The sequence below is a fragment of the Poromitra crassiceps genome, assembly GCF_964638095.1.
Source record: "Poromitra crassiceps genome assembly, contig: HAP1_SCAFFOLD_2019, whole genome shotgun sequence".
Taxonomy (NCBI): Eukaryota; Metazoa; Chordata; class Actinopteri; order Beryciformes; family Melamphaidae; genus Poromitra; species Poromitra crassiceps.
The window spans coordinates 1-12,903 of NW_028150401.1; the positions used below are offsets into that span (position 1 = coordinate 1).

The following is a 12,903-nucleotide window of genomic DNA, read 5'->3' on the forward strand; positions in this document are numbered from 1 at the left end:
ACTGTATCTCGGAAGCATGTGCTAGTCTACAACTCTCCCCAGATCAGCAGAGGGGGTAGTCTCTCCCCAGACTCAAATATTAGGTTGAATCGCTGCGCTCCGCATACTAATAGTGAGTCTGTGCCACTTCACAGCCACTGCTGGGGTTTGAGGGCGCGTCTAGGGCGGTGAAATTGAATGAGTGGCAGGTCATAGCACCAATGAGAGAGCGGTTCAAAAAATATGTTGCGCCTCCCCTCCCATGCCATGTCAGTGATTGCAAAGTCGTTACTGATGGCGAAGACTGAATCCACCACTGGCCAATCACTGGCCAAGTGAACGGTTCACTTCCGACCCAGCTGGCTGAGCGAAGCGTCTCAGGCCCAGAGAGAGATGTGCAGCATCTCTCATGGGTCTGCTGTTGAGTCTACATTCAATTCAATCAACTTTATTGCCGGACTCAGGTCCATAGAAAAAACACATAAAAAGAGACAGAAGACAAATGTACAACTACAGCGATACAAACAGGCTCTGCAGCCAGTGCTCCCTAAGCCTGGATGTGTATCAGCACCAGCTCATCATAGGGTTAGACAAGGCCACGCCCACTATGATGCTGTTATTCCATTCATCCAGGCGTTGCATACATGTATACATTAGATGTCTTAAAAGAGCATTGAAAAGTGCATTTCATTTCACTCGCACTGCACCACCTGGGCCTTTTGAGGAGAATTCTCATTGCATCATTATGCTACTTGAAGCCTGTGGATACTTGTCTTTTTGTAGCATGACCACAGGTGGGCAGTAGAGAGCAGAGTGCAGTATGCTCTGAACAAAGGGGGTGGAGCATCGCAATGACCGGGACGCCCTAGCAGGAAGTGGCCAAGTACCAGAGAGAAGAATCCCAAAAAAACAGGCTTACAGGCTGGCCTGGTACTACCTAATGTATGGATGATATCATGTGGTAGAGCCTGGTACTACCTAATGTATGGATGCTATCATGTGGTAGAGCCTGGTACTACCTAATGTATGGATGCTATCATGTGGTAGAGCCTGGTACTACCTAATGTATGGATGCTATCATGTGGTAGAGCCTGGTACTACCTAATGTATGGATGCTATCATGTGGTAGAGCCTGGTACTACCTAATGTATGAATGCTATCATGTGGTAGAGCCTGGTACTACCTAATGTATGGATGCTATCATGTGGTAGAGCCTGGTACTACCTAATGTATGGATGCTATCATGTGGTAGAGGCTGAATTTAGAACAGTGATTCAACTTGAGCCGAACTACAGTGTGTGTGCATTAACGGTTTTAAGGGCACCTGCCGGCCAATCAGAAAAGAGTATTCACCCAGCTATAATAACACACTTTTATCACACACTCATTCATTATACACTCACACACAGTCTTATATCACATACATACACACACGCACACACACACACACACACACACACATACACATAACATGCACACGTACACAGTATTGATTGGGTGTAGTGGAGTGGAGCTGGGCACTAACAGCTCGCTCTAAGCACAGGGGGGGCAGAGTGGTTAAGGAGACGACGAGGAGGTAGAGGGGAGGAGGCGGAGTGAGGAGAGGAGAGAAGAAGAGAGGAGAGGACAGGAGGAGAGAGGAGGAGAGAAGAAGAGAGGAGAGGGCAGGAGAGGAGTGGAGGAGAGAAGAGGACAGGAGAGGAGAGGAGGACAGGACAGGACAGGACAGGACAGGACAGGAGAGAAGAGGACAGGACAGGAGAGGAGAGGAGGAGAGGAGAGGACAGGAGAGGAGGAGAGGAGAGGAGAGGACAGGAGAGGAGTGGAGGAGAGAAGAGGACAGGACAGGACAGGAGAGAAGAGGACAGGACAGGACAGGAGAGAAGAGGACAGGACAGGAGAGGAGAGGAGAGGACAGGACAGGAGAGGAGGAGAGGAGAGGACAGGAGAGAAGAGAAGAGGACAGGAGAGGAGTGGAGGAGAGAAGAGGACAGGACAGGACAGGAGAGAAGAGAAGAGGACAGGAGAGGAGGAGAGGAGAGGACAGGACAGGACAGGAGAGGAGGAGAGGAGAGGAAGAGAGGAGAGGACAGGACGGGAGAGGCAGGGGAGTAAGGAGAAGAGATGTAAGACAAAACGATGGACAGCAGGAGCAGAAAGAGAGAAAGCTGTTTGTCTTGTGCTTGTCTTAACAGGAAGCATCTCAGCAGAGAGAGAGAGAGGGAGAGAGAGGGAGAGAGAGAGAGGGAGAGAGACAGAGGGAGAGAGAGAGAGAGAGAGAGGGAGAGAGAGGGAGAGAGACAGAGGGAGAGAGGCAGAGGGGGAGAGAGAGAGAGAGGGGGAAAGAGAGAGAGAGGGAGAGAGAGGGAGAGAGACAGAGGGAGAGAGACAGAGGGAGAGAGAGAGCACAGCAACCTCCCCCCGCCTCTACAGACTCTGAGAGCAGCTCAGCTCAAGCCCTGACACGTGTGCCTAAAGAGAGAGAGAGAGAGAGAGGGGGGGGGGGGAGTGTGAGAAACGGACTGTGTGTGTATGTGACTGTGTGTGTATGTGACTGTGTGTGTGTGTATGTGACTGTGTGTATGTGACTGTGTGTATATGTGACTGTGTGTATGTGACTGTGTGTGTATGTGACTGTGTGTATGTGACTGTGTGTGTATGTGACTGTGTGTATATGTGACTGTGTGTATGTGACTGTGTGTGTATGTGACTGTGTGTATGTGACTGTGTGTGTATGTGATTGTGTGTGTATGTGACTGTGTGTATGTGACTGTGTGTATATGTGACTGTGTGTATGTGACTGTGTGTGTATGTGACTGTGTGTATGTGACTGTGTGTGTATGTGATTGTGTGTGTATGTGACTGTGTGTATGTGCGACAGAGAGAGAAGGGGGGGACAGAGCAAGCGGGAGAGAAAATGAGCGTACAGTACATGAGAGAGAGAGGGAGAGGGGGAAAGGGAAAGTAATATTCCTGCTCCTGGGGATAGAGAGAGAGAGAGAGAGAAATCACTTCTGTGGCTGCACACCCTTCTCTCTCTCTCTCTCTCGCTCTCTCTCTCTCTCTCTCCAGGTCTGCCACCCTTGAGATCTTGTGGAGGTCAGGGTGCTCGGTATAGGAGGATGCAGAAAGGGATGAAAAGGAGGACAGAGAGAATGATGGGACAGGCCTTACCACTGGAGAGAGAGAGAGAGAGAGAGAGAGAGAGAGAGAGAGAGAGAGAGAGAGAGAGAGAGAGAGAGAGAGAGAGGGAGGGGGGGGGGGGGAGGGAGCAGAAGGAGGAGAAAGCAGGAAAGGCTGGAGGATAGAGTGTGCGCCTGTGGGTGTTTTTCAGAGCCTGTTTATTATTTGTTGTGTGTGTGTGTGTGTGTGTGTGTGTGTGTGTGTGTGTGTGTGTGTGTGTGTGTGTGTGTGTGTGTGTGTGTGTGGGGGCTGGTGTCGTGACTCACAGGGCTATTAGCACTGGCGCCGCTCTTTTGTGCAGTCAGTGTGTGACACCGTAATCACATACGCACACAGACACACACAGACACACAGTCAAACCTCCCGCTCCAATTTATCAGGACGACACAAGAAGCCGTCCTCTGAGGCCAACACCTGTCAATCTATTCTCTTCCAATCATCACTCAGATAACCCTAGAGACCCGCCCCCGAGCTTCTAGCTTCACACAGCTGTGCGCACACTTGTGCAACAAGCCACATCCGTCTCACAAACATTCAGTCAGTCTCACACACACACACACACACACACACGCACACACACACACACACACACACACAGACACACACACACACATGGACACGCACACACTCCTGTAACCACATCGTCTGACACACTCGGAAAGCCAACCACACAGACGTCTTCCACAGATACGTACACGCGCATTTGCTCCCCCACTTGCTGCTTCCACTGAGACATCCACCGCCGTGGTGACGGTAACCGCGACAACGGGCATAAATTAGCGTCACGGCGATATGCAAAGCGAGGGAGCAACAATTAAAGCTTGACTAACGAGCTTTTGAGGAGCGAAGCTGAAGTTTCCCTGAGCAGCTGCTAACTGGATTAGCACACACACACACACACATGGAGAGAGAGGGAGAGGAAGAGAGAGAGAGAGAGAGGGTGTAGAGAGAGTGTAGAGAGAGAGAGAGAGAGAGAGAGAGAGAGAGAGAGAGAGAGAGAGATGTTGAAGCCAGCACCTGTGAAACAACACAACAAAAAAGGCAAAGGCTAATGCGCACGTACGCAAATGCAGACAAAGAAAGCAGCATGGAAACACAGCTAATATAATAATATATAACAACAAACAAACACCATTAACCAGGGGCTCTCAGGGGGACATCAACATTGCCAACTCATACACACACACACACACACACACACACACACACACACACACAGACGCACACAGACAGACGCGCGCACACACACACACACACACCTTTTCCTGGGCAGCTGAGCTTTGCCAATAATCACTAGATGGAGCAGGCCGTTGTCTAGCTAGCACAGCACCATATCGATGCTATTGACAAGTCGTCTTTGCACCTTGCTTTCCAACCAAGGCTCTACTACATCTGTGAACTGGACAGCTAAGAGCCCATATAGTTACAGTTGGAAGGAAAAGCGTAAAATGATACAATGTGGATGTCGTCATCGTGATGTGAATATGCACAGTGAACACAGAACACAGACTGCCTGAAACGCAATGATTACCAAAGAACATTTTTATTCACACGGGCCATGCATTCACACAGCATGCCATCGTTTTGTCCTGTGCTGTAAATCCAGCGCACACCTCTCCCTTGCAGCGGTGCGCTCCACCCCACCGCCAAAGCCAGCTGGAGTCGCTAACAGAGAGCCATGCTTGTGGGCACAGGCTATTCAATGTGTGGGGTATAGAGACACTGCATGAAATAGGCCACGGCCATCACGGGGGAAAGCTCTCCATTCACTTCCATACACCAGCGTCATTTTCCCTGAATTAAACATAGCTAAAAGCTGTTGTGTGGTGGGCTGCGCAGACAACAAATGTAAAAAAAAATCACCAATTAAAGTTTTTTTGTACTCCGGAGCAAAACAAGGAAGCCGTTGAGAAGAAAAATCAATGAAGTAAGTTGGAGTGTTCATCTTCAGTATATATGATCTTTGTGTGCAACACGTGACATAGGAGAACGCCAGGATTGGGGGGGGGGGGGAGTTTCAGGAAGCAGAAAGTCAGCAGACAAACATTGTGATCAGCTCACGTCTTGTTCGCAGTTCAAATAAATGAAGTAAACTCACACGTCTCATTATTTGACACTAGCTGGTTCCTCCTAGATATCTGTAAAACTACCTGTATCTGACGAGAGTTCCTTTGTTCGTTCGGTTAGCCGCGGTTTGTTTTGCTAGAAGTTGGCGCGGTATAGTGGTCCTTTGTGTTTTCCCCCGTGTTGGGCGTGGTTTCTGAATGATGACGCGCTCCACAGTGTGTCTATGTTAGCAGAAATACATAGGAACTGTATAGCTATTTGTGAATATATTGTATTGAACTACACTTGCAATATCGTGATTTTGTCTTTAGATATCCAACTGTATCTGCCAATGACGACCCACACCAGGACAGATTGTTTTTTTTTTTACAAATTTCAATACAAACCTTTATGGCAATATTACAATACAACAAAACCTATATTGGTGTTGACAGTAATGTATACAAGAGCACTAAATAACACCGAATATACCTTCATTCAAATCAATAAGCATTTGTTTTTGGTAGCCTGTGAGTTTGCATCCCTGTTATGTTTTGCAATAAGTTACACATCTACCACTGAGCACGGTGGCTCAGTGGTAGAGCTGTCGCCTCGCAGTCAGAAGGTCCTGAGTTCGATTCTCGCCTGGGACACTGTGGGCGCTGTGGTTGTGTTCCCCCCATATCTTCAGTGCCTACTGCCCAGGTGGGGTATCTCATCGTAAGGGCCTTTCTGTCTGTGTGGAGTTTGCATGTTCTCCCCGTGCTCCCCCAGGGGGGTTCCTCCGTATATAACCCCCCCCCCCCCCCCCCCATTAAAAACATGCAGAAGATCAGATCGTCATCGTCATTCGACCAGTGACGACAACATCCGAAGTCGGTCCCCGGGCGCTGTACGAGAAAGCGACCACTGCTCCTGGCCTGCCCCCCGGAGGAAAGGACAAAGCCAGGATGGGTTAAATGCAGAGGACAAATTTCACTGGCCACCGTCAGCATGTGTGTGTTTGTGGCCTTCCGTGCATGTGTTGATGTGTAATCGTGTGACAATAAAGACGGGCTTGTCCGTCTGAAATCGGGTTTTTTTTTTTTTTTTTTTTCAGTAATAAATGCACTTTATAAGTCCTCCTCTCCTTGTGATCACTTTGTTTTAAGTCTTGTATCAAGCGAACAAACATTGAAAGTAAATATAAATTGCAGACCGCCTGCTGCGCCATCTGACCAAAGCCGACTGCGCTAATATTGTGGCAATAAAAGTAATGCTGATTCTAATATGCATACTTGATATCCTTAATATTTGTTTATAGCAAGTCATATCTTCATCGCAATATTGATTGAACAATGTTATCGCACGTCACAGATTTTCCTCATATCGTGCAGGCCTACAGTAGTTGTGGGTTGTTTGCGACTAGCATCATGTGACAAGCGTCAAGTCAGGATCAAGAATACAAGACTTCCTGTCAATGTTTTTCAAAATAAAAGCATTCAGGATTCATGTAAAATGTATGGTCTGGCAATTACAAGTTGTGGCACTTTTGAAATAGAAATCAGCTTTTCAGCTTTTTTTCTTCTGATGTTATTCTATTCTTTATGTTAATAAGCTATATTCTAAAGTTTAACTTAATCCTCTGGTTTCTGAAGGCTTCATCAGTCATAATCAGGATACTCTTCAAACTGGCAACATTATCACAGTATATATCGTGATAAATATCGATTTAGATTAATATTGGAAAAAGTATTGTGATCATATTCTTTGTCAGTCCAGCCCTAATTACAAGACACATTCCACACCAATAGGTGATTGAGCTAAGTAACAGGCTATCTCACCTTCAAAGAGCCAGACAATTTAATAAATGCACAAACACGCCAGCAACTGCTCTGCTACAGAAGCCAGTGGGACTCACAGCTAACAAGGAGATTTCCGAGCAGAGCTGACAAGGAACAGATTCATATTGTCCCAGCTTTTAGCCATATGTCCAAGTTTGGTTACATCACGGCTCCAGTGTGGAATTTATTTAGACATTTTACGTTTAAAAAAATATGAACATAAGGAGCTTCACTTCAAGATGGAAACTAACCCCTTTAGAAGATTCTTAGGCAGCCCATCCATCATAACTCTAAATGTTGCTCCCCAAACACTGCAAACCTGAAGATGTTTTCAACACCTTAAAGATACATGGAAAGCTCATCATCTTCATCTGTCACATGCTGTCAGCACATTCAACAAAATCACACTATAGGTTTCAAAGTGAGAGAAGACGGCCTGTACAGCAGAACACTGTCAACAAAGCAGTAGTGAGAAGAGATTTTTTCAACAAGGAGCGTCATATTGCAATTACAGTTTCTCCCTTACACAAACGCAATGCAACTAGAGCACAGCATCTTTTCTGTCGAGGTATCCCTGACTCTCCAACTTCACAAGCTTGGTGGAATCATGACACTTTCTTTTGTTTTCCTCTCGTCTCTTTCCACTTCTCCACCTCTTTTGACTCCCTCCATCTCCTTTCTGCCTCACTCACATCTCTCTTTCCAGGCCCTTGACTTTCTCTTTAATATGCTCCTCCATCTCCCCTCGAAAATAAATCTCTCTCTCTCTCTCTCTCTCTCCCTCCCTCCCTCCCTCCCTCTCTCTCTGTCTCTCCCCCTCTCTCTCTGTCTCTCTCTGTCTCCCTCCCTCTCTCTGTCTCTCTTTCTCCCTCTGTCTCTCTCTCTGCAAATCGCCTTCCTCCTTTAAGTCGTTCGTTTTCTTCTCTACACATCCCTCTCCACTCTCTCTCCTCTTTCTCCAATTCTCCTCTGCTGGCTCAAATAAATCTCTCCATTCCCCCCCTCCCTAAAACACACAAACACACATGTGCACAGAGTGACGAACACGCGCGCACGCACGCACACACACACACCTACACACACACGCACACGCACACACACACACACACACACACACACACACACACACACACACACCTACACACACACACACACCTACACACACACACACACACACACACACACACACACACACACACACACACACACACACACACACACACACAGCCCTCCAGGCAGCAGCCACAAAGGCCCCATTTTAATAAATCTGCTCCTTTATTGGTGCTGAGTGTCTCTGGCAGAGAGGGGGGGGAGGGGGAGGAGACACAGAGATCACCGGGGGGAGGAGTCGAGGTGACTGACTGTAGCCATATCATGAACACGGAGGAGGCAGAGAGAGAGAGAGAGAGAGAGAGAGAGAGAGAGAGATGGCATTGACCAGCCTAGTGTGCACCCGCACCCACACACACACACACACACACACCCACCCACTTTCTATTGAGCGTAACACACTGGCCATGAGGTAATGAGCAGCACCATGTGAAAAGCCATAAGCACGTCTTGAGGTTTGACTTGTGGAGGTGTTTAGTTGGTATATGAGGTTTGACTTGTGGAGGTGTTTAGTTGGTATATGGGCCACAACAGTTCCTTAACAGCCTCTGTCTTGAAGAGGTGATAGAGTGACACCTGGCTGAACCAGTGGAGCGTTCCCACTCCGAGTGGGCTGGCTGGTCGCTAGGCTAGGGAAACAAACTGCCCGCGGTGGGCTTGCGGTAATGACAGCAGCTAGCTTGGCTTAGCGCTCCAATCTCAGCCATCAGTCAACTGTGACAGATTGGGGATATGAGCTAAGAAGCCGTTTAGCTTTGGTGTTGCGCGTGTGTGTATGTATGTTTGTGTGTGTGTGTGTGTGTGTGTGTGTGTGTGTGTGTGTGAGTGTGTGTGTGTGTGTGTGTGTGTGTGTGTGTGTGTGCGTGTGTATCTGGGGGAGGAGGGGGCTACCAGTGCTGCTAGTGTTGCAGAGGCATCAATACACTCTAGACAGGCCATTTTCTTATGCCTATTCGCAGCCCTGGCTTGTTGTTGAGGCAACAACCGCCATTTTACCTTCCCTGCCTGCACCTCTGAAAGATTTTTCTATAACACCAACCCATGTCCGATAATCTCTCTCTTTCCAGGTCAACTGATACCGGCAATAACATAAGCTCTTCATTTTGCATTTGAATCTGATTGTGCATTAAAATGTGTGATCAAAAAAAAATCCTGAATTCAAATTATATGTAAAAAAAAATATATATATATATATATATATATATATAGGCAGTTGATAATGACAATGGTGGACAGCAGCAACTGTCCTCTAGAGAACAACCAAAACTTCAACAGATTTCAACAGGGTTTTGACATAAAAAACCCTCTCCTTTCTAATTCCAAGGCCATGAAGAGTGTGCTGTAACACACCACCCTTAAACATGGTACTTAAAATACTTCCTCATTTCCACAAAAACTGTGTTCTATAGTATTAATCTGATGTCCCAGTTGTTGGAATGATTCTGGAATTGGAACACAAGGTATGGACAAACTATGCTTGAAGCGCACCTTCCCATTGGGCCAAAGCAGAGGGAAGAGTGTTGACTCTGACAAAAGCAATGCGATGCAAACACCTCAGCTTGACGTGGACAGACAGTGTTCAGCGGGTGCCTTACCTGGCCGTGAGGCTGCATGCTGCTGTAGGGCATGTTCTGGTTCAACACCTTCTGCTTCATCAGCAACATCCTCTTCTGCTCCTCGCTCAGGTGGGCCGTCTGCCCCGGGATTGGCCCCTGCGTCTGGCCTGGCCCCGCCCCCTGGCCCCCACCACCTCCTCCGCCAATGTAGGGAGCCATCATGGGGTTCTTCACCTGGTTGGCCCCTCCCATGGGCGGAGTCATCCTCTGGCCTATGTGATCGACCCCGGCGCCGCTGAAGTGACTCAGCGGTTTGGTGTTGTTGTAGGACAACATGGCCGCCGTCTGCTGCTGCTGCTGCTGTTGTTTGGAGAGGGCGTTCTGCCCGATGCTGTTCGGCTGCTGCTGCTGGGCCATCATGGCCATGTGGTTGTGGTTCTGAGGGAGGTAGTTGTTCATGGGGGCTTTGGGCCCGTTGTTGGGGGTCATCCCAGCCACAAGGGGGCCCTGTGACGTGTTAAAGGCTTGCGGTGGGTACATCATAGGGCTATTGGGTTTGTCTTGGTTAAAGGGGGCCGAGCTGTAGGGGCTGGTGGGAGCGCCTGCGGGCGACCAGTTAGCTTGTTGCTGCTGCTGTTGTTTCTGCTGCAGCAGCTTGGCACGTTGCTGAGCGGCCATGGCTTTCAGCTGCTCTGCCGGAGACAGCTCAGGCGTCCCCGGCTGACCTCCAGGGGGAGCCCCCGTGCCCGCCTGACCCACCCCTGGGCCTGGGTTCATCATGAATCCATTCCCAGGCCTGGAGACGGCCTGTGTCTGGGCCTGGGTGGGGGTCTGAGGGGAGCGAGCCACGCAGTTGTGTAATGGGGAACCAGACGCCATGGCAACTGCTGGGGACTGCTGCAAAGGCTGCTGGGGAGGGGTTCCGTTGGCGGCGGTGGCAAACTGAGGACCTGAGGATGACGGTCGGACCTGGGGACAAGATGGAGGTGTCAAACACAAAGAATCCTGGCTGTGCCAATCGTGGCTTGTTCTGATCATTTAGCCACCTATTGGCATGTAGTAATGGAAGCTATTCACTCTTAATATAAACCTACCAGCTTTTGATATCAAATCTGATTTGATGACACAGAAAACATTTTCTATTTGATTTTATTTGTTGAAAATATGCTACCCAATCTGCTTACTATAATCGGTTCAAAAAATCCTAATGCGACTGTCCCTTCGGAATAAAACGGCTGTCAAATGTACCCCGTTAAGAAACATACTGCGAACATGATAAATCACTTAATCAGCATTAACAAGGGATTAGGAGAGAAATAAGCCTTTACAGTTGGAGAGGGTCTGCTTTCCAACAGACTACATTTCAAAGAATGAAAGGCATCTGCTTTGTTTGAAATAATTGGGCTTTGAATTGATTGGGCCCAGATCTTTTCAAAACACGAGAAACATTTATTAAGATCTGTTCCTAACTCCAGGGGAATCATTTTATAGTTTTCCTGATGCCATCTTCCTCAGACCAAATAGTAAATATGATATGTTCTAACAAAAACTATATAGCAAGCCTACACATCCCACATAAATAATATGTTTATTTTTCTGCGCATCAAATTAGTACAATGAAAACAGTAGGCAATCTGAATAGAGGACAAATGCTGAACTATCCTAAATTGCATCACCTTCAACAGGAATAGTTGTTCCTGATTACAGGACAGGTAAGACAACGTTCATATTGTTGCTAAACTTGCTACCATGTCATGTCCCTCTTTTATCAGTGGGCTAACAGTGCAATTTCACCTCCTCAATAATAACATGATTATTACAACCAAATATGCTACAACACGACAGGCATTTTAATTGGTACTCGGTAAGTCAAGTACTTTATTCAATAAAACAGTGATAGGCCCTTCTCTCATCACTGACACTGACAAGTCATGGATTGGAAAAACCAGATCCTGTCAAATACCGTGACACGTCTTAAAACAATGAAAGAATTGTTTCCATGTCTTGAATATAAAACTGGAAAGAATTATTATTATTATTATTATTAATGATAATAATAATAATAATAGTATTAATAATAACAATACATAAATAAATAAATACATTTATTTCCTCATTCAGATTTCCCCCCCTTTTCTCCGAATTGCACATGACTAATTTCCCCTGGCTAAGTGGTGTCGGTCACGGCTCCAGAATGATGTGATATTTGAATCATGCATGATCCCGTAGCAGCTGACGAGGGCGCTGTGGGTACTGACCTGTGGCGAGCCCATGGGGACGTGCGGGCCTCCCTGTGGAGGCTGGGGCAGAGGAGGCGGGGCTGACGTGGGCGCCGTGGTGTTCCCCTCCTGTGGGCCCGGCGTCTGATTGTTGGCCGGCCGGCCGAACTCGGCCTCCTTCTTGTCCTCGAAGTCGTTGTCGTTGAAGAGGTCGTGCATGTCGTCCTCGGGCACGGTGTTGGCCAGCTCGTCGATCAGCTCCTGCCACTCTTGGTCGTTGAGGTTGATGTCGGAGAACAGCTTGTTCTGATTGGACAGAGACTGGGGATCCGAGGACTCCATCCCGCCCGGGTCGTCCAGCGGCTCTTGCTTCAGGTCTTTGAGGAGGCTGAAGCCGTCCTCCAGGTCGATGGAGCCGTTCAGCTTGATGTCCGGAAGATGGCTGCCGCCGTTCTTGCCCAGCTCGTCGGGCGCGCGACTCGACACGTGGTTGCCGTTGTTCGTAGTGTTGTTGCCGGCCGAGGCGTTGGGCCCGCCCAGTAAGGGCTTGATGTCCATTTGGTGATGCAGGGGAGAGATGGGCGGAGGAACATTGTTGTTATTGTTGTTGTTGGGGAGGCCGGTGAGCGAGTCCAAACCGCCGGCGCCCTCCTTCCGCACCCGCTTGGTGGTCGGCGAGTAGCTGCCGCCGTCGCAGATGCCGTTCTGGTCGCCGTTGAGGGGCGATCGGGCGCTGTCCAGTTTCCTCTTGACCGTCTCCTGGAGCTACAGGGGAGAGGAAACAGGAAGTGGATTAGGGGGGCCGGAGGGAATCCAGAGATGGGACATTTTAGCATTATGAAAACTTCCTGTGGTTTTCAGGCTGCTAATGACGCTAACGACATGAGATACCAAATCAATACGCTAACAGGCTGCTTCACTGTGTCTATGATACAGTGCACGTCAAGGGATAGTGATGAGAAGGAGGGAAGGAGAGAGAGAGGGAGA

The 12,903-nt window shown here is 48.3% G+C and overlaps 1 protein-coding gene across 1 annotated transcript; it reads right to left on the reverse strand.

Annotated features, from left to right (window-relative positions):
• Positions 1-9,736: 9,736 nt before the first annotated feature.
• LOC310772116 (mastermind-like protein 3) lies at positions 9,737-12,681 on the reverse strand (the record flags this gene model as incomplete). Its single annotated transcript, XM_083664572.1, has 2 exons — positions 9,737-10,666; positions 11,956-12,681. Coding segments are annotated over 2 exons (1,656 nt in total), but the record flags the coding sequence as incomplete, so codon positions are not given.
• Positions 12,682-12,903: the final 222 nt, after the last annotated feature.